The sequence below is a fragment of the Abrus precatorius genome, unplaced genomic scaffold, assembly GCF_003935025.1.
Source record: "Abrus precatorius isolate BTA unplaced genomic scaffold, Abrus_2018 Scaffold8, whole genome shotgun sequence".
Classification (NCBI taxonomy): domain Eukaryota; kingdom Viridiplantae; phylum Streptophyta; class Magnoliopsida; order Fabales; family Fabaceae; genus Abrus; species Abrus precatorius.
This window is the reverse complement of record NW_020874428.1, coordinates 39,905,499-39,932,231: the sequence shown is the minus strand read 5'-3', so window position 1 is coordinate 39,932,231 and position 26,733 is coordinate 39,905,499. Positions and strand designations below refer to the sequence as shown.

The following is a 26,733-nucleotide window of genomic DNA, read 5'->3' as shown; positions in this document are numbered from 1 at the left end:
GATTTGCTTGTGTTCATGAAAATGCTATGGTGAAATGCATGATTTTGAGTATATGTTGGATAAGAACATGTTTTTGTTAGATTTGAAGCATGTTTTGTGATGTTTAATGATGTGTATGACCCTTATTTTGAGTGTATATACATGTATGTGATGGACTGAGTCTGAGGGGACCAACTCTCGGTAATGATTGATTGATGTATGATTTAATAATAAACTAGGGTAAAATAGAGAGATAAAAGCATGAATAATATGTTAGTAAACAGATAATGACAAATATAGAGATGAGATGAGAAATACAGATAAAGAGAAATGAAATGAGAAAAGAATACAATAAGAACAAGTATGGATTGTTCAAAGATACACTGGAGGTATGGAAGATGGAGGCAATTTGAGAAATCTTAGAGAAATGAGGATGGTGGATGCTCTTTTTAAATTGTGCATAACAACTGAAAATAAGAGTATCACATGCCTTATACTTATTTCCTGACCTAAACTCTTAACCATGCTTTTGCTAAGGAAGATCTCGAGGGATCTCAGGGGTAGTGAAAGTGCATTATAAGGACTTTGAGTATTAAGAGAGAGATGAAGAGTAATAAGCTAAATATTTAAAGATTGTTGCATGTATATGAATATAATTTTGTGATATGATTTATTACTGTATTACCGTTGTTGTATCGTATGACTAAATATGAATGTATGCTTGGAAATATGAATAGAGACTCATCCTTATATAAATATTTCAGGGACTAAGATGACAGCACCCAGAGAGAGAATTAGGCTCGTAGATAGTTTTGTACATAATAGACTTAACTATGTATTTAACGAATATCAAAGACTATGCTACTTTAGAATTGCTGTACATGTTGATGATGTGCCTAGGAATATTATTATGATAGAGATGGAACTATATTATAGTATCTTTTTTATTTCCCTGTAAGTAGAATACATCATACCCTATATGTATATATATATATTCCTTGGTACCGTGAGAACTCTAGTAGCTGTGACCTATTTGTTTACATATCATGACCATAACCATCTCGGAAGACCATCCAGATGGAATTTTAAGCGAATTACTGGCACATAGGTTACTACAAATTCAGGCAATCAATATCTAGGGTCAGATGAGGATCTCGATTCCAACAATATTGCAGAAATTGAGAGATAGCACGTGGATGACTAGTATCTCTTCGGTCTTTTGATGGATAGGCTACTCATTAGGACTTGTTACATTTTGTATTTTGTAAATGTTGTAAAAGGGTCCTAATGTATTTTGATGTATATTTTGTTAAGGTCAACCCATTGTAACCTTTTAGAACAATATATCTTTGAATGTTATTTCATATTTCCTTTTTAATTTGTTTAACTTCCATGGATTCATTCTCTAAATTTTTATAAGTTTGAGTAAAATAAATGAAATGTTTTATAATTCCACATATTATACTCAACTGGCCATAGATTTAAATTAATTATTCCCTTTTAATTGCAAAATTATTTTCTTATTATTTTGAATAAAGTAAGAATGTTACATTCATAAAATTGATGTGAGTTGATTTCAACACTTACGTGTGTTTATAAGTTAGAAGTTGTTATGATTTTTTAGAATTTTAATTTGTGAAAGCGGTATGCTTGTAACTGCTCTCTAAAATGAAAATTACAATCAAGGGGCTCCTTATGAGTCATATGAGTTAGTTTGTTTGCATAATGGTTAACTTCATGATTCACATGATTTTAATGAAACCAGAAAAGGAAAATGACCATCATAAACTCTGACATTCAAAATAATTTGTATAGCTCACCCAGAATCAACTCTAATATTACACTCAAATAACCAATAATTTTGGTGAAGTGAAGACCACAAATGACAGGCTGTAGCTCCACATCTAAAGGAGAACAAATTCCTTTACCCATATCCTTATAAAAAACCTCCATCTAGACTCAAACAAGACCTAGACAAGCGATTGCACCTGCACCAACAATATAGAACTATCAACATTGAGTTCAACATTGTTTAACGAAGGCGATGACCATTTTACAATAAAAAATTGATGCACATCATAGGATAGATTCAACCCTACACCATGCAAGAAGAGATCAAATAAGAAGCATGTGATATAGCTTGAGAAACCAAAATAAAGGATGAATATGAGTGAATTTTTATCAAACCATATTTTCTGGGCTAAAATGTCAAAAATCAATTTTCAATTCACAAAATTTTTAGCTTTATTTTGAGCAAATTACTAGTAACTCAATTATTTAAACCAACACTGAAGAATTTACACCATTTAGCTTGAGAAATTAAGAGATCCCAAGCATAAAAAAATTATAATACAAACGTAACAGTTTCAGGTGCTGTTGTCTCACTTAGGACAAATATTAGAGCAAAAAATACCTTATATGTTTTTCCTTCATTTATTAATAACTTACCATGAGCAACTTTCTAAAGAGAAAAATTAATCCTTGGAAGGTCAAGTCATTTTTCAAGCTATTTTGAAGCAATTATTCTTTTGACAAAGAAGAAAATTATCCTTATACACCACAAGATAAGCAAATTTAATTCATAGACGGAGACCCACATATATATTACTCCTCTTCCTAACTTTAGGAAAACTTATGGTATCAATTCTTTTTACAAACAAAAGCAGGGAATAAAGAACTAAACTTATCCCAATTCTAGCTAGAAAAAGGCAAACAAATTGATAGGAAAATCAAACTCAAACTTAGGTATTGGACAAACAACAAAGTCCATAAGATTACCAAAACTAGGAACCCAATTATCAGTCTAGAAAAAGAGGCTAACAAATTGATCAAAAAATCAAACTCAAACTCATGTATTAGACAAACAACAAAGTCCTTAAGCTTACTAAATTAGTTACCTAATTATCAATTTAGAAATTATTACACATCCCATCCCTAATATTTCAATCAACGCATTTTCAGAACCTAGGCTAGGTTTAAGCTATAAATCTCTAGTTATTTAAAATTTTATAAGTTACACCCACAGTAATCGGGTTCCAAAGCTAAAACCTAATTTAAAATTGTAGAATAAATTATATATTTAATAAATATAAGAGGTTTTGTTACACTTTGGAAATAGACTTAAATTATAGTGTTCCCTCATATTTTCCTGTGAACGATAAGATCCACCACACCTTCTGTATTTATATATTTAGTAAGGACTCCAACAACTGTGAGTTATTTATGTACTTACCTTGATCATGACCTCTTTGGAAGATTGACTCAGGTGACCTTTGAGTGAATCATGGGTGTTGAGGTCGTGGTTGATTCTGACGACCTCTATCTCAGAAAAGATGAAGATCTAACTCTGAAAGAGTTGATTGAGATACAGAGCTGACATAACAATGACGACTAGAGTTGGATCCTCAATATTTTGAATATGGGGTGTGACTGTTCTTAGGACTTAGTTTATTTTGGTTATATAATTATTATTCTAAATCCTACAACTTTTCAATTGACAGTTTGTAAATTACTATACTGATTACATGTAAATGAAAATCTAGTACCTATATTTCTTTAATTGTTTTGGTATAGTATAATTATTAAATTATAGTTTATCTTATCTCATTTCATCGTGTTGGTGAAATTTATGGATGGATCTATTTATGAAAAAATTTTAATTTTTTCATATTTTTATATTATCTTTTTTAAATAAAATTTATTTTATTTATTATGTTTCTACATAAATGATTGTGTAAATTAAAGGTAAAAAGTTAGGAGGTCACAAAGTGGAAGTGAGAGAGCATGTGTTTTCTAAGACATGACACTTGTAGGATTCATCTAAGTGAATTTTGTATGTATTTTTTGTTATTTTTATTCGTTTAAGAGAATATAATTCACCTAAACGAATCAAAATTGGATGATCTAATTTTTGCCATAATGAAAGATGATATGGATTCCAAAATAATTTCATATTTTTTCATGTCATCTTGACCACCAATTAAATTAAGTAACTTATAAATAACTCATAATTATAAATTAAGTCAAAATATTATAAGTTATCATATCTTGTCATTTTATCTTGACCACCAAATGCACTTTATTAATTTATGAATAACTTATAAAAAATATACTATGATTTTCATGAATTATTTTTAATTTATTTCAATACATATTTTTATATAACTTATCAAAATAAGACATTTTTAACTTATACCAATAAATTTTATCAATATATTTATGACATAAATTATTGTTTAAAAAAATTGTTGAATAAAAATCTAAATAAATAGTTATCCAAACACATGCTAAGAAATAAATTGTTATTATATTTGTTAATTTATCTGTATTATATTATCATTACATAAATTTTATTATTTTAAATACATATTTTTAAAAGTTATCTATTTTATAAATAATAATAATGATAATAATAACAACAATAATAATAATAAATCAAAACAATTAATATAAATTTTTTGGTTTTTATTTTTATAATATTTTATTTTAATTTGTAATCTTAATAATTTTAAAAATTAAAGGTTATACATTTAATGCATCTATTATTAAATCTAATAAATTTGTTTAGAATATACTATATTTAATGAATACATTATTTAACCATTTGCTTGATTATACTTTTCATTTAGTAAATATAGTATTTTTTTGGGTTAAATGGTGAATGAAATTAATAAATATAGTATTGAATGCTAAACACAATATACTAGATTAGATGATCCAGTGGACTCACGTGTGGAGAAAGGCTAACTGTGCTGCAGATGGCATGGCAAATTTTGGATTATATGTTAATTTATTTTCTTAAGTTCCTGATGCAGTTCAATCACCCTATTCGTTGACTCAGCTAGAGTCACGTTTTCTAAATAGGTTTTGCTTTTGTTTCTTCGGGGTGTCACACAATAAAAAAATCATAGTGGCTTGTTTTTTTTATTAATATGTAACTTTATTTATCTATTTGCTCATTTAGCATTAGGGTATCAAAACCATACCTTTTTTTTTTGTAAAAGAAAAAAATTGCAAGAAAGAATAATAACCATTCACGTTACCAAGGTAATCTTTGGTAAGAGAATATTCACTTCAATTTTGGGGGTCAAATTTTGTGGTCAATCAGTGGCTTGGGCTAAATCGAGTCAATGGTTCTGCCCACAAGTTTGTGTTCGAAAAAACACACCACCAAAACCATAATAAAGACTTCCCTTTGCACCTTCCTTGCACTTTCCAAACGCTTCAAACTTGACAGTTGAAACCTTTCACGCACTTTCAATCTCTCCTTAACTTCAAAACCTTTTCTTTCTTTCTTTTTTTATTTGTAAATATATCATCTCGTTTCCTTGACTCTTCCATTGGGAATGGAGAGAGAAGGAAACGATTGTGTTGTGGGAGAAACCACACCTCTCCCAGCTGCACCTTTTGATGCTGAAGCTTCCATTTTGAGCTCGACCCTTTTGTTGGATCATGTTGGAGAGGTCACCCTCACCTTCAATTCAGATGCGTTGTCTTGGAAATTGGTGGAACCTTTGGATAATGTGAGTCCCATTTGAATGTTTTTGACATGTTTGTGAAAATTTCTGGCTTTTCTTGTGATTTTGTCAAATTTGGTGGATGATTGTTTTGACCACAAGTTCAGGGTGTGCATGTGGTTATTGAATTGATTATTGTTTTTCCCTCTGAATTTGCCTATTACTGTGTTTGATCAGATGTAGTTGAAATGTTTGATAAAATGCATTCGTGATGCATTATGTATGAGGTTAAAGCTTGAACATGAGTGAGGAGCCTAATCCATGGGTAAGGATGGGATTTGTTGGCGGTTTTCAAGGAACACAAGTTTGCGTTTAAGATACCATGAAGCTTTTAGGAACCACCGCTGGAGTCATTTCATTGAACAGAATAATACTAGGGAGAGACTAAGTGCAACGTCCAAAATTAGTTTCCAGAACTGTCAGTGTAGGATCATCCATGTTCTTGACAATGCATATATCAAAATACTCTCTCACAATACATAGTTCTAACCACTTTTATGATCGTAATATTTGTAGCTCTTTAGACAAGATAAAATGTGAACAAAACTAAAACAAACACGAAAATACTGAGAACCTTGAAAATACATTCCCCTTTTCTCTGCTGCATTCTGAATCCTTTAATCTGTCAAAAATGATGGGATGAATACATTCCGTGTGAGTGGTGATCACAGATAGCCAACTAGAATTGTGTATCAAGTATCAACATACTCACTAAGATTCATATCAAGCCATAATAGATTCAGTAACATGTAATTCTCATTAAAACATAGCTGTCAGAGTTTGGTATATAATATATTGCAGAAAATAGGACAACATTATAATCACGTTACATTAGATTTGACTGCATGTAGATTTTTACTAAAACCAAACAGCTGTACTCTTTGTTACTGAACAGAAAAAATAGTTCCATAGTCAAATTATTACAATATATTTCATGCAATTTCTAGTCAAATAGGACTTCCACATTGTTTAGCACAAAGAAGAATTTGAAACCACACCTAAGGGCCAATAAAATTCAATATGAAACTTCTCAAGCTTTATGGCTATCTTTCTTGGTTAACTTGCTTGTAGACTTGGGGAGGTTTTTACTCTCCTATACACTTCTTCAATTTTACACTTTTTTTTTTAAATTTAGATGTGGCAAGCTCAAATAAAATTCAGAAAATTTCCTGCATTTTTAGTTTTGTTAAATTTTCTCTGTTTGATCTATTTGTGAATAATTCGTTAAGGCAAACCTTAAGCTCACATTTCAATGATCTAATACATGTAGTGGTGATAAGGGTTTGCATTTCCTTGATACATTGAAGTTTATTGCACCCCTTGAGCCATGTATAAGCCTGTTCAAATGAATTTAGGCCAACAGGTTAAAAAATCTTCCATATGATGGCTGATGAAGTTATTCTATGTGCTTTGTTCCAAGTCCAACCCTGTGTGAGCTAATTAGGGACCAATTCTCCATGCTTTCTATCAACTTTGATCTCATTTTGGAATTATAATTCTAGAATGAATTACTGGATTTTGCTTCCTCTCATTATTTTCCCCTGGACACCTAAGTATGAGAATTTTCTAAAATTTTTTCTCATATCATTTTTTTGCACTTATTTATTTTTGGGGAAAATTAAATATTTGTTATTTTATTAATAGTTGACATAGTTAACTTGGGATAACAATCATAATAAGGATGTATCTAAGTGCAATGAGATTAGTTTTTATCCTCTTCTGTGCATAAGCATCCTGAGCCTGATTTTGTTTCCTTAATACTGGTTTTGTATTTGTCCATGAAAAGGATTTTTCCAATAATTTTTTCTATCCAAATATAAATTGGTGGAAATCCTGTTGTATTTTATTTTCGTCCACAATTTCATCCCTGTCAAGGCTTGTTTGTCATGTTTGATGTTTTAACTTTTACCCTCATATTTACTTGAAATAAGATGCCTTAATGAAACATTATAGACTATGGGGTAGTTCTTAAACTGATAATTGCTAAAGTGAAAATATAGGTTTGGATTTCATCTAATACTATTTTTCCTAATTGTTCAATGGCACAGGATGTTTCAGCTTGTTTAGGCTTTAAATATGATTCAAATGTTGCTACCGAGATCAAACTTTCAGACATATATGCTGTTGAATTAAACAATCATGGTCTGATTCACATATCAAATCTCCCTCATGCTACTGAGTGTCTACTTTTAGGTCACGACTTAAAGGTTTGTGCTTGTTCTCATTCTTGGTTATGGAATCCAGTTCCTTTATAGGTTTATAATGTTTAGTAGTATTGTTCTTACAATTATGCAGATGTACCGCTTCACTGTGCATGGTTATGTAAGGAGCAAGAATCAACCTTCTCAATGGATCCTGGCTGAATACACTTTTGGTCATAAAGATTTGCAAACATGTCAGATGTGGGTAAATCAACTTAATGTTTCCTTGAAACATGAAGTTGGAAGACCTAGGAATCTTTTGGTACGCTTTTCTATTGGTCAACACCATCTTTATAGTTATGCCATTTACTTTCATTGATTAATTCAAATGAACTTTTCCCAGAGATTATTTCTGATTCACTAGGTTTTTGTTCATCCAAGGAGTGGGAAAGGTAATGGCTGTAGTACCTGGGAAGCTGTGGCTCCTATATTTTCTCGTGCTAAAGTAGAAACAAAGGTGAAATTTTAGCATCCCTAGTGATTGCCTAAATGGATAGCTACTAATATACTTTCATTGTTATGTTTATGTATGCTCAAGTCCTAACCACTGTATTTTGGTGAAGAAGTTCATACCTAGTCTTCAAATAAACATCAACTCCTTGTTGAATAGCTTTTAAAATCTTATTTCTGGACTGTGGTAGGAAGTTAAAACAGAAATAACTCTATTTCCATTATTTTTGTGGGTTAACTTGTGGAGTTCGATACATTATCATCTTTTTCCTACTTTCTGAAGTTTATACAGATGAATATTCTAATTTTTCTATTCCTTTTAGAATAATATATAGTTCTTTTGTTGTACTTGTCTTGGCTAATCAATCCTACTGCTTATGACTATTTCCATTAATAAATAAAATCACTAATGAGCTATTTGAACTTGTGTTATTAAAAGTTTGAGTTATAATTGCATTTTATAAATGTTTAAAACACACATGGTAGATACTAATCGAGATCATGCTCAATTTAGATGCTTGATTAACTAGAGGCCAAGTTGTTGTGTATATTTAAGAATTAAGAATAGAAATAGCAAAAGTGACATGATTTTGTTGATAAATTAACTAAAATAATTATTTGATGAAAATATGTATTAATATTTTGGAGGAGAGGTGAGTAAGAAGTAATTAGCTATTTTGTGCACATTTGATTTTGCTAATGAGCTTGACTAACTTGAGCTTTGTCTGTTTTAGCGCAAGAAAGACTGATAGCTTATTTTTGAGCTCTTGGTCAAGATTGATATATTTTGATTGAATTAGCTTGAGCTGATTAGCTTTTAACTTGGCTCAGCTTAGTTACTGCCTTACTTTAATATCATTTGCGATTAGCATAAACCTATTCACATCACAACTGAAGCTTTTGTCTGCTCCAATACTACAAATTAGAGGAACAGAACTTAGCTTTATCATAATATTAAGTGGTAGCGGATAATCAAACAAGGGTGTGATCAGTATGCTGGTAATAATTTGGCTTTTCTTCACCAGGTGATTGTGACAGAGAGAGCTGGACAGGCATTTGATGTGATGTCATCTATAACAAGTACGGAGCTTAACTCATATGATGGTGTTGTAGCTGTTGTAAGAACTTTACTCCCTTCTTAAACATTCTGATAGAACTGGAGCAGAAATTGCAGAATACTGTATTATATTGAAATTTTGATGCTGATAATAGTTGGTATGATATCCATAGTGGTAGGTTTGTACAGAAATACTTGATTGTTGATACTCGCTTCCCCTCTATACAGAACATACACAAAGTAAAGAATATCCCAAACAATTCAAGAGGTCTGGTTCTCTCCCACCTTATCCCAATATATGCCCCTCTTCCTCCTCTCCCTCATCTCTTTTTGTGTCCTTCTAACTGACTGCATCTTTTCCTTCCTTCCCAAATTCTCTTCCTTGTATACAATAGGTTATTTTGTGCTTCCACTAACTGGTCAACTCCTTTCTTGTCCTTCCACATTCCATTCATGACTTCTGTGGGTCTTATTTTCTATTTTTGTGATAAGAACCTTGGGAGAACCACACTACAAAACCCAGCCATTGTAATGGGAGAGCCCAAGGCCTTATGAACCCTACACTGAAATCACATACTTCTAATGTGGGACTTAAGTCCCATATATTGCGATTGGATCCTAACATCCTGCCGCACTCTATAGTCTTGATGCTCACATGGGCTGACTGTGCACTAGTCCTTTGACTAATGATTAGTCTCTGGCAAACACTAGCACACTCAACGTCAACATCACCACCCAGACTATTTGTTTGCACCTGAGAGACACGGAGGAAGGTTCTAATACTAGTTGATAGAACTAGATCAGAAAAATAGAAGGAAAGACTGTATTGATCACTAAACCCTAATTTTTCCCAGCAGATACCAGTATGATATCCTACTAGTCAGGGATTCATGGTAGAAAGAATACGGGTAACAACCAGGTGTTTGAGAGACCTGGACTCTCAATTCTCCAAACTGTTTAGTCTCAAAAGTATCCCCCTTCTGGTTCCTCTCTCCTATTTATACTAACTACTAACAGATTCCATTATTTTGTTACGTGTTAAGACCCTTAAGGTCTGTTATGAGTCCTATTTCTCCTTCTATAGACTCTAGTTATTGGAGGTCTATGAATTTGTCTCCAGCCTCCTTTGATACACCTTAAATATATGGGTCTAGTGGTGGGCTTGCTAACACATTCATACTTTGAAAGCAATTAAAGTAGGGCAATTCTAAGGTTGAAATTGTCAAGCAATGTTTTTTGATAGTGAAATGGGGTGCTTCTTAGAGAGCACAGTGATGTGCATACCTTTCTAGTTTCATGCTAACATAGTATACTTATAGTTGCCTTATGCTGACAATGACCACTTTGATGTTGGAAACAGCATTTTGTTAGGTGCCTAACTGCCTATTAATATCTGTTATTGAGAGAGTTAATTGGTTTTTAATGTCTGTTAGTTTGTTAGGTCAAGATAGAGAAGAATTAAGGTATATTGCCTGTAAATAAGAGGAGAGGTTGAGAGGGAGTGTGATCTTGTCATTTGAAAGGATTGGGGTGGGGAGGGTCAGGGTCTCTTGAATATCGAGTACTACTGTAATTCATCTCTGGCTCTATAATCAGAATGTTGTACTAGAGAATATTACTCATTTCATCACTTTTCTTCTTTCTCCTAATCAAGTTCTATCACTTTTCTGTTTTCACCTCACCTTTACGATTAAAAAAAAAAAGAAAAAAAAAATCCATCTAAGGAAAAACCTCTTTCTCTTGTTTGTTGTCTAATCTATGAAACCATAAATAAATATGAAAAATTTAGCCCTCTGATCTAATATTTTATTGCAAATGATGCTGTCATAAGATGTCTTCTTTTATATGAGGAGCATGTGCAAAATTAAGACTGGCATTTTGATTTAATATTTATTGTAATGTGACTAATGCTTGCACAACATTGCAATTTCCAAGAATGTTATAAGCATATTCATGTTATGAAACTAATTCCTTCATCATTCTTTTCATCTGTTTTTGAGGCTTTATGTCAATAAGGTTTCAAACCTTGATATATATATATATATATATATATATATATATATATATATATATATATTTATTTATTTATTTATGCATCCATTAAATCACTTTTCAAGTTCCCTTGTTGCTTTCAAGTGGTTTTCTTTTTTTTTTTCAATTATTGTATTCTAATTGAGGTGGTTCCAGGGTGGTGATGGATTTTTCAATGAAATCCTTAATGGGTTTCTTTCTCCCAGGCTTAAGGCTCCTTACCCACCAACTCCATCTAATGAGACTTCAGCTCAATATGAAGAGCAGTTTCCTCTAATTTCAGGTCCAAATGAATCTGGGGCTACAATCTTGAATTGGAGTGAGTTCAGTTTATCTGTACTTCATTACTTTTCAAAAAAATGCTTTAACTTGTGATCACTCACTCACTCATCCATTTATATATTTTCTTGGTTATTGGTTGTCTTTGAAATTATGGTAATGGATATGAGTTGTAAAGCTTGAGAATAGTTTAAGAGACTAGAGGATAAATTAAAAAAGCAATTGGTGAATTGCTTGCTTGATTTGAATTCACCATTCTGGTATTTATATGCAGGAAATAATAAATACAATTTGTATTTACAAAAACAGTGAAGAAGAATTGAGCTATTTTCTAAAACCCTAATGCTTGCAATGTTACATCAGCTCTTGATATTTCCAATGCTACATTGACTCCCTAGTGTTTCTAATGCTGCGTTAATTACAATTGTCATCCCAACACTTCATTAATTGCATTGTATCATTTCGAGCAGTAAATGTCAGTTTTTCCATACTTTAGTGACTACCGTGAAGTGTTAGTTTTGCAACCAATGCCATTTTATTTTATATTATTCTTAGGCATGTATGCTGAACAAAACTTGTGTCCCACTTGTAACTTGGGTGAGTTAAGTCGTGTGGTGAATCTGGTGATGTGAACCCCCTTGAGAAGTGGATGAAGTGGATGATTGGATCAACTAGGAAAGGAATTTATCCCCCAATTAAGCCTCCATTTGCATGATTTGAATGTGCAGCCGCTAGGTACCCCAAAACACATCTTGTTAGAAGCCCATATCTCACATTATACACCTTAGAATTGAGTGATACCAAAACAAGGTGAAAGAAATCTTTCTGAAATGCAGGATAGGCTCAAGAAACACTGAAAAATGTTTTGCGAGATATGATCAAAGGTTAATTAAAACAAAAAATAGGGATTTGAGGGATGGGGTTTGATACTTTGATTCAATTGAAATTGGGAATGGAATTAAACAAAGAAATAGAATGGGAAGGTGCCACAATCCATGGATTGATAAGCCTATGAAAGCCATAAGGATAAGCGACCTTGATAAGTTCAGAGATTCTCAGAAAAACCTAAGAGAACTAGTCTCAAACAATGGCTAGAGTTGTTATCTGAATTCCTCTTTCTAAAAGCTTGGGGCGTGGCTTTTATAGTGAACAACGGCCTTACAAATTGTTTGGACCTAAACTTAGTATAACCCAAATAAAAAATTCTAATCGGCCCAACTAAAAATAATAAAATTAAGTAGAATAATTTGGCGAGTATGTGTGCAAACAGAAACAGCCCAATCAGCCTTATTACATTAATTGTCTAGTTGTAAGAACAAAGAAAACTAAGTGAAGAATTTGGGTCAAGTGGGATGCAACCTTCATGCTCTTAATCCCTCAACAATTTGGACATCAACTTATGCCCAATCGGTGCATCCAGCAAGGCTTATTCCTCAAGGTCTTCAATCTGAATCAAATACACCATTTTGGGCTCTTTTTGCTCCAGACTTCGGTCTGTCTCAAATAAAGTGACCACTAAGTAATCTAGAGCCGCTTTACCTTCTTAGCTTTTGCCCTTGTCATTGAGCCTCCTAGTCCTAGAGGCCTTGTAAGTTGTATGTATTCCATGTTGTCTGCCTTGGTCATGCCACCTCCTATGTCCTCATCATGTGCAACCCATTCCCTAGCCCATTTTGCACCAATTTTTTTACATCTTCTAATCTTCATAATCATGAGATTATGTTTTTTTTTTTTTTGTGTGTATATATATATATATATATATTTTGCTTCTATTTGAATTTAATATTAAAATTTTCCACTCTTAATAGAAAAAAGGAAAAATAAAAAATAAAAAATAACAAATTAATGCTTGATTATTATGTGGCTTTTGAAGATTCAGAAGATAAGGCTGCTGAGTTTCCTGTTCCAAATGAATGGTTTAGATTTGGGATCATTCCTGCAGGTTCAACTGATGCCATTGTCATGTGGTAAGTCTTTTCCTTCCTACTTGCAATTCTGCACAAGAGATGATTAATGTTTCATATCTAAAATCAATTTTAAAAAACTGTATTTGTTCTCTATAATCTGTTTTATTTTTCCTGATAAAAACCAAACCATTTCTGGCATTCTGCAATACTTTCTATCGAATATTTTTCTGCCCTGTTCTGCATAAATTACAATTCATAGTTATAATTATATTTTTAACAGAGGGATGCAGACATTTAGTGTCACAACTCAATCACAAACAAGTAGCTGAATATATATATAAAACATACCAGATATTGTCAAAATCAAAGAGGCCTAATTACAGTAACCAAATCTAAGGATTGACTACTCACTACATACATTGAGTATAAACATTAAATTAACCTAATTATATACGTTTCCAACAACACTTTTTTTCCTGGTTTGCCAATGAATAAAAATGCCCATCACGATACTGTTTCTTTATGGCGCATAGATTGCGTGTTTGCCTGTTAAAACATATTGATTTATGCAATGATTTATCTATAGAGTTGCACTGTTGAATTATAAGGTTTAGATTGGGAATGAGGAAAGAAAGGATCTGAATAGTGATATTAGATTGATATGGTGTTGTAATAGTCAATGTTTTTAAAACTGGACCTGTTATTGAACCGGTGAAGGTACTGGTTTATTGGTTCAATTGCAGTTAAACCTTGGTCAAACCAATGATAATTATATATATATATAATTTTTTTAAAATTTATATAATATACAACAATCAAGCCTTATCCTAGGAGGTGAGGTTGCCTATATGGATCACACGATGCAATTGAACTCAGTCAAAAATCAAAATTTCAAAAATCTGGTTAATCAAAATATATCCTTTAACAACATTTTAATTTATTATTTATATGATATATTTAATAAAAATTAATATTTAAATTCATATCAATTAATTTTATTACATATTAATAACAAAAATCATATTTTATCTTCATAAATGGTCAACTGAACTAGTCATAGGATGGTTCCCAGTTGGACTGGTCCGGTCCAGTTTTCAGAACTAGTGTATTATTACCAACACAAGCCTAAATCTATCAATAGAATAGGACTACTAACCCTATTTAGAGGAGGTAATAAAAAAAATGATAAAAATAAGAAATAATTTTACATCTTAATTAGATTACTTCCCTAATTAGATAACTGATTTAGTCCTCTATATTCTAAAGACCTTTTAAGGTATTCTAAAATATTCTAAGATGCACTAAAGATGTTCTAGATTTCTTTTGTAGGTATTATAATACATACTTTAGCAAATTACATGATATTTAAATTTGTGTAGCCAATATTTGGCAATGTATTATAGTTTTCTGATACAATTCACATGGGTTATGTGAAATTCTGAATACAACTCTCTTTGTTTTGTAGTACAACTGGGGCTCGAGATCCTATAACTTCAGCATTGCAAATTGTCTTTGGTAAAAGGGTGCACCTTGACATAGCTCAAGTTGTACGGTGGAAAAGAACTCCTAGATCAGAGGTTGAACCTAATGTGCGTTATGCAGCTTCCTTTTCAGGGTAATTTCTATCTGTCCTGTTATATTACATGTTGAAAACAAATTATGTAGTCTTTAATATCATCAGCTCCTTGTAGTTGGTGCTATTGGTGGTTCACCAAAGGATTTTGCTATGGTGCTTTTATTTTCACTATTTATTTTCTGTTAAAGAAAAATATTGCCAGCTGGAAGAATTTTATCTCTTTCTGTTGGACTAAAAGACATGCTTTGGACAACTAGAGAAAACAAATGTTCAACTGTCATAGGCTATAAACTATTCACAATTAAATGTTATATGGCAGTTCAGGAAATTAAACTGATAGGCTTTTTGATGGTCTGATTCTTGAACATTTTAGAAATGCAACTTGCTAATTGTACTTTGGGTTTCAATATATATTAATAAACCTATTTGAGAGTCCTAAGCTGCCTCTAAGGTAAAATTGTTTATTTAGATAGCGGTGCTTGATAGAGTAAACACCAATGATATGTTGCAGGTTTGTAATCACACAGGCACACAGCTATTTCACTTGAAGTATATTTTATGTGTGCAGCAAGCTTAGAATCTGCTCCACATTTTTTAAACTGTTCAGTTTCTGTTCCTTAATGGAATTTGTTGTTTGGCAGTATATTAGGTCCTTTTACCAGTTTTTTAATATTAGTTTTTCTGGTTTTGGTAGAAGTAAAGAAGCCAAAATTTTGTGGTAAGGAGCTGTGTATGCTTTGTAGCACATATTAGGAACTTAATTCTCATGTTTTTAAGGAGAACTCAATGAGTAAGCAGCTTCCATGGATTATGATTATGCGTTTGACCTGTACGGTTCTACTCGGCATAAGCTTGAGTTTCTCTTAGGGGGGTTTCCCATTTTATAGATGTTTAGGATTGGATACCTTAACTCTTGATTTTTTTCTTTTGATTCTGAATTTTCTTTCTATAGGAGGATCTTTAATCCTCAAATCTATTTGTCATCTTAACAAATTTATTATTTTATAAATATACTCTTGGTGTCAGATTCACTTAAACATGATTATTAGCTGTGACTAGAATAGAGTGGAGAAAATTTCTGAAACTATAATATAAGCACATCTTTAAATGCACGTCATTTGTGTACTCACTTTGCTAAACATTTAAGGCTATGGATGGAAATGTAAATGTAAGGTTTTGCTGCCTTTTAGCATGTACATGCAAGCCTATCATAGTTGAGATTTTTGTGACCCATCAAGAAACTCTAACTCCAATTTATACACTGTGAGACATACTGGCAGAGTCATCCTACATAACTTAATTATTAAGAAGATTTCTTTAATAATCTTATACTCTATTAATGACCTCAGGTATGGATTTTATGGTGATGTCATCACAGAAAGTGAGAAGTATCGTTGGATGGGTCCCACACGTTATGATTATGCTGGAACAATGGTATTTTTAAGGCACAGGTAATCCTTAAGTTGATGTGATATTGTGCTTTGATCATCTCAATTATAAATGTCTTTTCTTGAATTCCACACTTCTCTCCTGTTACACGTCTCTTATTCCTTTACATGGTGGACTATGCTATGCAAATGCTTTCTCAGTTTTGGACTGTTATCTAGTGATGCTGTTTTCATAACACATACATTGTTTCTCTCCAAGGTTCTCCTGCTGTTTGAATATACAAAAGTATTCAATAATATCTTGATTCTATCTTAGAGTAATTTAGAGTATCTTAGATTATCTTTTAGGATTGATTTCGCTATTTTATTTCTTAGGGTTTATTCATGAATTTTTTTTTATATGATTAAGATTAAGGATATAATAGATTATAAATAGTAGGAATTAGTCTTAACACGTCATATCATATGAAGTGAATACCAATTTCAGAATATTCCATCTCTATACTCTCATTTTCTTCCTGCAATACCTAAACCCCTATAATTTCAACATAATATTAGTGCCTCTATGGCCGAGTATTCTAAAGTTCAATCCTTAATATCTTTATTCTTCTAAAAAAAAGTTGAAATTTAGTACAAGGTAGTTGTGCCTGTGCATTATACATATTTATGCAGCCTAGACCCAAAATCAATTAAAATTGATGAAATTAGAAAGTTATTGCATATTGGGCATCTGTCATGACCCTTACTTGTGTCACGGGCAAGCTGTTAAACAGTCTGTCTTAGTTATTTTTGAGAATAATGTAAATAAGGTAACTATGTAGATAGTGTAATCATAGATGGCATGATTTAGATGACAGAATATCATGTAATATTTATGTAATTATTGAGGATTATCATAAATAGATAGCTCCATTGTGTATTTCATCACATGGATTCATCCTATGTCTTCATGTTTCTCTCTCTCCTCAACCTGATATCTAAAGCCTGACAAGAAGCATTCCTAATCCCTCCATTCCTGATTGGCCCACTATCCATTGGCATAAATTTTTTTTTTCCAGAAACAGCTTTCATTCATGGTTTCTGGTCATTTTCCGACACCTTTTTACTCCTCAAACATTGTTCCCGTTGGCAGCTGCCATTTTCTGTGACTTTTCTGATCCTCGACCACTGGATCTGGTTCGTCGTATCCTGTGCCACACAACACCACTGGTGCCTCCTTCATCGAAGCTCCCACATGCCTCCATAAGCAGGTGTGGTTTCAATGTTCCACCATCATTACTGCTGCGCATGGCAGTGTGTTGGGCTGTTTTTCCAGCTGCTTATAATGTCGAGGGCATTGTTGGTGTGTGCTCTTCCTAGATCTATAGTTCATTTGCTCTTTCATTGATGTTTTCCTTCTTGTTTGATGCTCTCGGCATTGATCACGTTTGTTCTCTCTCTTCACACTGCCCATGGCTGCTATTGACCCTCCCAAGGTTGAACCAGCCATCTTTACCAACCACGTCACTGCTCCTCTCTCTACTGAGCAAGTGGATCAAGGTAGTTAAAATTCCAATTTGAATTGTTAAATCCTACAATTTTATGATTTTGGAAGCCTTACCAATTTAAACTGTGGGTAAAACCATGGCTGAGTAAAATCTTTGTAAAATTCTGATTTGAATTGTAAAATCCCTCAAATCATGGGATTTTATGATTTCACTTTGATTTTGATAATTCCTCGAAAAGCCTCTTTTGTTGAACCCTAATGTGGTTGACGCCTCTTTCATATCTCTTTTTTCTATCAAATCCAATTTGCCTCTAGCAGCTTTGAACCCTGTTGTTGTCAACATTCAACAGTCCTAGTGTGTGCAGCGTGGTCTGCAATTGACGTGTCCCTCAATGGCAAATTGGGAATAATTGGACCTTTAGGGTTTGGACCTTGGGGAAATTCAAAATTCTGGGAGAATTGGGAAAGAATTATTTACGGTAATTGAGTCTTTGATTGATTATAATTAATTTGAAAAGAGAAAATGCAAAATTGAGTTATCAAAAGAAAAAATTAGAGTTTCCTTATTAGGGTGAACTAAAATGGAAAGAAAATGATGTGGTGATGATAATTAAGGAGATGGAATGCAAAATTTGTAAAAATTAGAAAGTTTAGGTTTCCTTTCTAGTTGAAATTCGAATTTGGAAAAATAGGGGAATTTGGGTTCAATTACGTGGTAATTGAGGAAATTAGGAATGGAATGAAAGAATCACTCTTTCACCAGGTTAGGCATGCACACAAAGCGAGTGAATATCCTTTGATAAACTTAGGTTCTTGAATCACTCTCTAAGTTTGCAAAGGCTGAATTTTCATTTAAATTGATCATTCATACAACCTTGTGCCAACCACTCTTAAGCAATGAGTTAGTGGCTGAAATTATTACTGCAATAATGTTCATTCAAAGTCCCATTAAGCTCCACTCATTAAGCTTTACTTAATGAACATTTTGTAACTGAAATAGGCAACTAAAAGCACCACTCTTTTTCTCAATAATTCAGCCAATCAATGGATGGTCCACCTAGGCATTATTCAACTCACACTTAATTAAAATAATAACCTTCAATGGCTGTGTTTTGGCACTCCTAGTTCAGCCACAAACTTAAAAGAATTGGACCACTTAACATATTAGCCCATTATTACAAAAAAAATCAAGTTTCAAAACAAAAGCATGTGCATGCCAAAAATAAGCATTGGGCCTTCATTGCATACTTTAAGCCATCACTCTTCTAACTCTTGAATGCAATTCACCATCTTGGGTTTCTCTTGATTCATGTTGAGCTCCTCTCCAAATAATATTATTATGGCTTGTTGAAGGGCTTCCTTAATTTTTTTGGTTCTTACTCTTGTTATTGGGCTTAGAAATGTATTAGGCTCACTGGGTTCCTTATCCTTTGACTCTTGTTTATGATCTCTCAAGGCTTGCTCTACATCAGCAACTAAACCCAGCAGTGTGCTAATGCTCTGAGTTCGAGTCTAGTGTTGCTGTTCCTGCATCTTTTCTTTTCTGGTCTATTTTTTACTCATGTCAATGCATTAAATTCTTATGAAATAAATTTTGATTTGTGAGTGCTACTTGCATAATATGAATTTATCTGCATATATACGAATTTTGTAAAATCTTACGAGTCAATTTACAATTCACAATTTTCACTCTTTACAATTTAAAGTGAAATCCCAATTTTAACTACCTTGAAGTCGATGATAAAATTATACTGCTTGGTTTCAAATATTCGTCTTTGGTTTGTTGGGTAAGATTACGAAGACCATCTAACAACGGAGGTTGACACTATTGTTGAGGCTAATTGCTCTTGTTGGAAGAAGATTGATGCCCAACTTTATTGTATTATTAAGGCTATCCTTCATCCTTCTCTGCGACGCCATGAAACATGTGAAGCTATATGAACTTAGGCTAAGTCTCTTTATACTAATAACACTCCACCACTTTATGAGGTATGTCACAACCTCATGACTATTATTGGTACTCACTCTCTTCTTGGTGATTCCATGACTACCTATTTGGGTTAGGAATCTGGTCTCCTTCATGATTTCAATGAACTATTACCTTTTGTTGACAAAATGGCAAGGAACTCAAGCAACACCAGCAATTCTTAATGTTATTGGCCTTGTATGGTTTACTTGAGAGTTACTTGAATGTTTGCGATCAAATCTTGGTCTGTCTCATTGTTCCTACTGTAGACACTTCCTAGTCCACCTTGCTCCTATAGATAGAAGATCAACTTCTGAGTACTATATTTTCATTGGTGACAACTTGATCTCTTGGAAAAGTAGGAAACAAAGCATTGTCGTGCAATCAAGTGCAGAGGTAGAATATTGAGCCATAACTTAGTTACTTTTGTGCTCATATGGCTCAGATAACTACTGAAGGAATTGAAGTTTGGAGAGGACACATAGATGACCTTATTTTGTGATAATTATACTACTCTACATATTACCTCAAACCTAGTCTTTAATGATAGGACTAATCATATTGAGATAGATTGTCACTTGATTAGAGAAAAGATCTTATTTGGAGATATTGTTTCATAATTTGTCAACTTTAATGATCATATGATTTATGTGTTAAATATATGTAAATATATTATTTAAGGAAATAATATTTGTTAAATATATTTAAATATATTATTTAGAGAAATAATATCCATGTAATTATGGTAGGTAGGTAACCGTATATTTGTCTTTAATTTTGTAGCTATGATTACGATTCTCATTATCAATATACATATATATCCCGTGGTGTAGTTGAGATACAAAATTTTTCTCAAAAAAAAAAAAAAGAATACTTCTTATAAGGGTTAGGAAGTAGCTCATAGGAGGAGGACTTCTCTAGCTCTTATAAGGAATATTTTGGCTCTATTTCTAACCAATGTGCTTAATGGCATACGGTAATTATGTAGATAGTGTAATCATAGATAACGTGATTTTAGATAACATAATATCATGTAATATTATATAATTATTGAGTATTATTATAAATAGAAATAGCTCTGCTGTTTATTCCAACACATGGAGTCATTCTATGTTTTCTTGTTTTTTTTTTTTCTCTCTCAACAGTTATCTTAGCACAATGGTGCCTGTCACAGTGTGACCTAGATTACAAATAGGCCATGATGCAATTTGTTTAGGAATTCTTGATATGCCCCATCCTTCTTAGGCATGACTCGTGTCACAAGCAGGGTGTGATGCAAACAAATTTCAAATTCCTCTTCTAATTGCTTTCAAAAGAGTGCCAATTTCTTACTCTTTTCTTATCTTTTCAGGCTGAACATGCTTACCTACCCCAAAAAGAAAAAGTATCCTTACTAAAAGGGAATAGAAATGCACATACTAAAATATTATGAAAGCGAATGATCCTAACCTAATTCAATGCAAATCTATTTAGAAAAACTATGCAAATAATGCACACGTCAACCAACAACATAAAATGAAGTGGAAAAAGTTTAAAATGAATATCTTATGCAATTAGGACTAAGTAAATATTTTTTAAAATCAAAGACAAGTGATTGGCACTTATAATCTTAGGGACTAGAATAGGGGTTTGCTCAATATAAAATCATTCATAGGTCTTCATCCTGATAAGTTTAGGGAATAGAATGCCGGTTTACTCAACATAAGACCATTCATATGTCTTCACCAAACATATGAAGCGTTTGGGATTGTTGGTTAATGACAAACATGTACTGTCATTCTTTGTTATTGTAGTTTGCTTGATTATGAAGTTGGAGTGTTGAATATTTATTGTGTATGGTATTACATTTTGTTTGGATATGGACATAGGTCTTTTAAATATTATTTTTGTTTGAGTAAACTCTTATAAGTTTACCAGTCTACCATAGTTTTTGGTTAGAGGAAAATGGAGGGCTAGGAAGGGCTTTTTTTTTGTAATTTTTCATGTTTGATTTTTAGAAGGAAGGAGATGGGAGGAAGTTAAAATCCCTCTTCACTTGATTTTGGCTTCCCTCCAAAATTGGAGTGATTTGGAGCAAGAGAAAACCTTTAAACTAATCAGACAAAATTATTCTTAATTTAGTAGTTTTATTTGACCATAATAAACATATAATAGTAAAATTGTTTATTTCTCTTCACATTCCCTCCCCTTGTGAACCAAACAAGTGTCCATTCCTTCAATTAAAATGCCTCTCTCTTCCCTTACCTCCCTTCCTATAAACCAAACAATACATAGGGATGCTTCTCATTTAACATTCTTAATTGTGTTCATTATAAACAGGTGCTAATCTTGATTATAAATCTTGGTAGGTATATATTTCTCTCCCAGAAGCAAATCAAGTCATTCTCTCAATAAAATGAAATCTATTATACTTATCCAAGTCTAATAATATTGTTAAGATATCCCGCGTTGGTTAGGAATAGAGCTAGAATACTCCTTATAAGGGTTAGGGCAGTCCTCCTCTTATGAGCTAGCTTTTGGAAGTGAGTTAAGCCCAAGTTTCTTAACATGATATTAAAGCCTATTCAGTTTGAATGTTGGACTATCCACAGATGTTGGGTCCATCTATGTAGATGTTTAGTCCTGCAAATTTCACACATGTTCAGTCCTAGGTGTGAGGGAGGTGTGTTGATGTCCTACATTGGTTAGGAATAGAGCCATAATACTCTTTATAAGGTCTAGGGCAATCTTTCTCTTATGAGCTAACTTTTAGGAGTGAGTTAGGCCCAAGTTTCTTAACAAACATCAAAAGAAGTCCAACCATCAATTCAAACAAAGAAAATGCCAAGAGGAAAAGTGAATGAATGCCTAGAAGGCCTCTATTTTTTAATCTCTCTCTGGTCAACATTATCTTTAAATTGATCCCCAATCTATCTGAAGATAGGCCTAAGTAAAATAATATAATCTTGCAGTATCACTAGCAGTGCAACATTTCTCCATTACAAGTTAACTTCAAATTAACTTCAAATGACTTGTAGAATCTGAAGAAATTAAGGAAAGTGGTCAACATAAAAATTGTAGATCCTTCTCATCTTTTCACAATGACATTATTTTCAATTTAGGACTTAAATTTAGGCTAAGGCATAACCTCAAAATTTAATTCGTAAAGTGGGGATTGTTTTAATTTTTATAAACTCTTATTTGTCCATGTCTATATTTGATGTGGAACTTTAACACACGCACGCTCAAGATTGGATATCCAGAGTGTGAAAATTGTAGAATTTTTTTTTTTTAATATTGCACTAGAAAATTTGCAGGACCAAGTTAAATGCACTGAAAAAATATGAGACCAAGTTTATTTTTTTAAATCAAGAATGACCTATTTTAGATCTACAATGGACTTTGATTTCATCTTAAATTTCATCTAAGGCCTAATTTAACCTCAAAAGCTAGCTTGTAAGGTGAAGATTATTATAACTTTTATAAGCTTTTATTTGACCATAAAGGTATATGATATGGGACTTCAACAAGATTAAAAGTAGTGTTTGTTTTAATGATATAGGTTCATGAACAAAAGTTTCCTAAAATACCCTTTACCAAATCTTTTATTTCCTATCTTTATTGACTTTTCCATCTATTACCTTGTTTTTCTCTTAGGAAGGTCTGAGGTAGTTTTCCTAAATTCAAATCAAGATCAAATCGTTTTTGTAGAATTATTCCAAAATATAAGGATTTAGATAAATACAATGATAAGTAATTAAAAGGATAAGAATAAGGATGAAGATTAGAAATGTGAAGACAAAATGAGTTAAGAACTCTCCTTCAAGATTGGCCAAGATTTCCTCCTTAATAGACCCAAGTTCTAGTTTGCTTGAATATATTAGCACCTTATTTTCTTATATCTAGAAGTCCCTTGTTGGAGTTGCACTTTGGAAATGCACCAAATAATCTCAGTTAAACAATGGTGAGAAACTTAAATGAATTGACCTGAATTCACAAGACATGACGGAAGTCATACAAACCTCAAACAACAAAGACAAAACTTAAAACAAAGCTAAAAACAACACACATCTCATGGATTTAGCGAACTTTAATGCACAAATGGACAAAACAGTAATCAACACGTTGATTATGTGTAGTTTCAATTTTCAAAACATTTGTTGGATTCTCTTCTTGAGGATCAGATTTAAACATCTCCTACACCCGAATACAGCATGCTGCATTTTAATAATGGTATCTCCATCTAATTATGCAATTTTACTAATATTATCTTCTAACTTGATATCTTGCTTCACCTGCTATTGGTAATGCCTCTTTGCATAGAAATCATATTTTGTATCTATTAACTAGCATTGATTTGACTCAAATTGAGATTTTTGGTACACATAACTAATGGTTGTGTTAGTTATTTCAATTATTGATTATTAACATCTTGCTTATTTAATGTGACCTTTCTTTTGCATGAATATTATTCAGGTCATATGAGGCAGAAATAGCGTACCTAGATGTTGAATCAGATGAAACCAATTTAACATCCAAAAGGAATCGTGAGGGTAATCTATTACGGGCATTGAGATCTTCACATCTATCAGAAAGATGTATCTGCCGAATTAACTGCCAAGTTTGTAAAGAAAAGCCAAATCATGCATCCTTTGGAGTTTGCAGCCCAACACCTTCTTTGTATTCAGAAGCAAGATGGGTAAGAGCCAAAGGACGCTTTCTTAGTGTAGGAGCTGCTGTAATCTCTTGCAGGAATGAAAAAGCACCAGATGGATTGGTGGCTGATGCACACCTGTCAGATGGTTTCCTTCATCTTATATTGATTAGAGACTGTTCTCATGCATCTTATTTATGGTAAACACTTCTTGTCTTCTTTTGTCGTTGCCCATGTGAAATTATCAAAAGCCAATTTCTCTTGAAATTCTTGCATCTCTTCTGTGGTACCATGAATTCAATCTTTATCTAGATTATGTTGGTAAGTAATTATTATCCTACATGGTAATGCAATATCATATCAATCTTTTGGACATTAGGATTTGTTTACTTATAGATTGGTCTTCGTAGTTGTGTTGGTAGAAATTTTGAAATGAAAATCACTTTACATTGCCTGATGTAACAAAAATATTAGGTGCAAGATAACATGGATTCATCTGCATTCTAGGAAAGTAACATTGAGCCTACCATAAATTGAACTACTATTTTACCCCTACTTTTTATATAATCTGAATTCGAAGAATTTTTTTCTTTCTACAGTAATTGTACTCGGTTGCATGTGCAAGAGTAAAATGGTCATTTTATTTTCCAGTTCTCTACTTCCATTCCTACCAAAGAATAGGGAAGAAAATGATCTTCCACCTTCTATTCTTTCATTGCTGAACCAAATGACTAAGAGTGAAAATTGAAACCTCTTGTATCTCTCTCGATTTTCAACCTGTCCTCTATTTTCTGTCTACTTGATCAAGCACACCCTGAAGTTTCTACTACTTGGATTGAGCATTTGATATAAAGGCTTGCCTCTGGCTTTGTGGTGGGACATTTTTCCCTCAGTAAAGCACACCGTTTTTTAAAACATCCTTTGGAAATCTGTCACTGGCTATCTTCCTTTAAACGTAGAATAATGATTTGTTGCACAGCCATATGACTAGTCAGGAGTTTGTGTGGACTATCATTCTGAAAAAGTTTAGTCATGGCTTGTAAGGAACTGGCTTTTCTAATTAATTAGTGTTATCCCACTAATGATCTTCTTTGTAGAATCTTTTTTCTTTTCTTTTTCTTAATTTTATAATCTCTCTTCTCATATTTCTTACCCAAATTTAATTGTTTGTGTTTTAGTATGTTTGACTCATTGTTCCATATGAATCAAATACAAATTTAGTAAAAAGATCCTTCCTTGTTTGCTTACTAAATGATACAGGCACCTGACTCAACTTACAAGAAGAGGGGCAAGCCCCTTGAATTTTAAGTTTGTTGAACATCATAAGGTTAGTTTTTCCCTAATCCAAACACCACTTTATCCCAAGGATAACTTACTAATTTTATTTAGCATTTGCAGACCCCTGCTTTTACTTTTACTTCTTCGGGCAAAGAGAGTGTATGGAATGTGGATGGTGAGATCTTTGAGGCACATCAACTTTCAGCTCAAGTGTTTAGAGGCCTTGTATGCTTGTTTGCATCTGGTCCTGAAGTTTAATTGATTTTGCTATAAATTGTTTTGGCCAAGGCCATTAACAGGAACCATGAAGCTTATTTAGTACAATAAGTTAGTGTGTGTGTGTGTAGTGTGTGTGTGTATATATATATATATAGCAATGCCTAGCTATCATTAAGTGGAAGTTTTTTATTCTCTAAAGTCATGTCTAGGACTCGTAAACATGGAGGGAAAATTTTGTTACATTTGGTTACAATTTTCTTATACTAATTTCATGATTTTTATAGCCAATCCCACCTAGGAGAAAAAGGGTCGGGTACTATTGTTTTACGATTCATGATTATATATGTATTTATAACGGGAATCATTATGCTGTGGACATAAAATATAGGTTATTTTAACGCTGTCATTGTTCAATAAGAGGATGTGGTCTTTTATAGATGTTGCGGTTGTTTTATATATGTAGCGAAGTCATTAACTATGCCATGGATGCTGTATTTTTAATGAATATAGATGACAATAAGAATAGGTGATAATTTAGCCATTTATGATTAATTTTTTTGGATCTTGGATTATACATGTCGAATGTTGTTCGTTAATGTAAGTAGGTAAATAATTATGTCCTTCAATAATTTGAAGCCCAATCAATCAACCTTTAATGGGTACTGTTTGGTTAAATTATTGAAAGATCGATTTAACTAAACATATATAACCACAAAATAAATTATACTTTTGGTTATATCAATTTATAATTGCAAATAAATTATTTT

General features: G+C 32.5%; 1 protein-coding gene across 2 annotated transcripts; it reads left to right on the top strand.

The window, feature by feature from the left end:
• Positions 1 to 5,132: 5,132 nt before the first annotated feature.
• LOC113846911 (ceramide kinase) lies at positions 5,133 to 26,424 on the top strand. 2 transcript variants are annotated; one of them, XM_027475650.1, is made up of 12 exons: positions 5,133 to 5,501; positions 7,544 to 7,702; positions 7,791 to 7,958; positions 8,061 to 8,153; positions 9,172 to 9,264; positions 11,391 to 11,553; positions 13,387 to 13,480; positions 14,886 to 15,035; positions 16,346 to 16,447; positions 24,292 to 24,669; positions 25,730 to 25,796; positions 25,868 to 26,424. In XM_027475650.1, the coding sequence occupies exons 1-12, from the start codon at positions 5,325 to 5,327 to the stop codon at positions 26,003 to 26,005; spliced, it is 1,782 nt and encodes a 593-aa protein (XP_027331451.1). In that variant the 5' UTR covers positions 5,133 to 5,324; the 3' UTR covers positions 26,006 to 26,424. The 2 variants fall into 2 exon arrangements, with proteins under 2 accessions (XP_027331451.1, XP_027331452.1); XM_027475651.1 differs by lacking the exon at positions 8,061 to 8,153.
• The last annotated feature ends 309 nt before the right edge of the window (positions 26,425 to 26,733 follow it).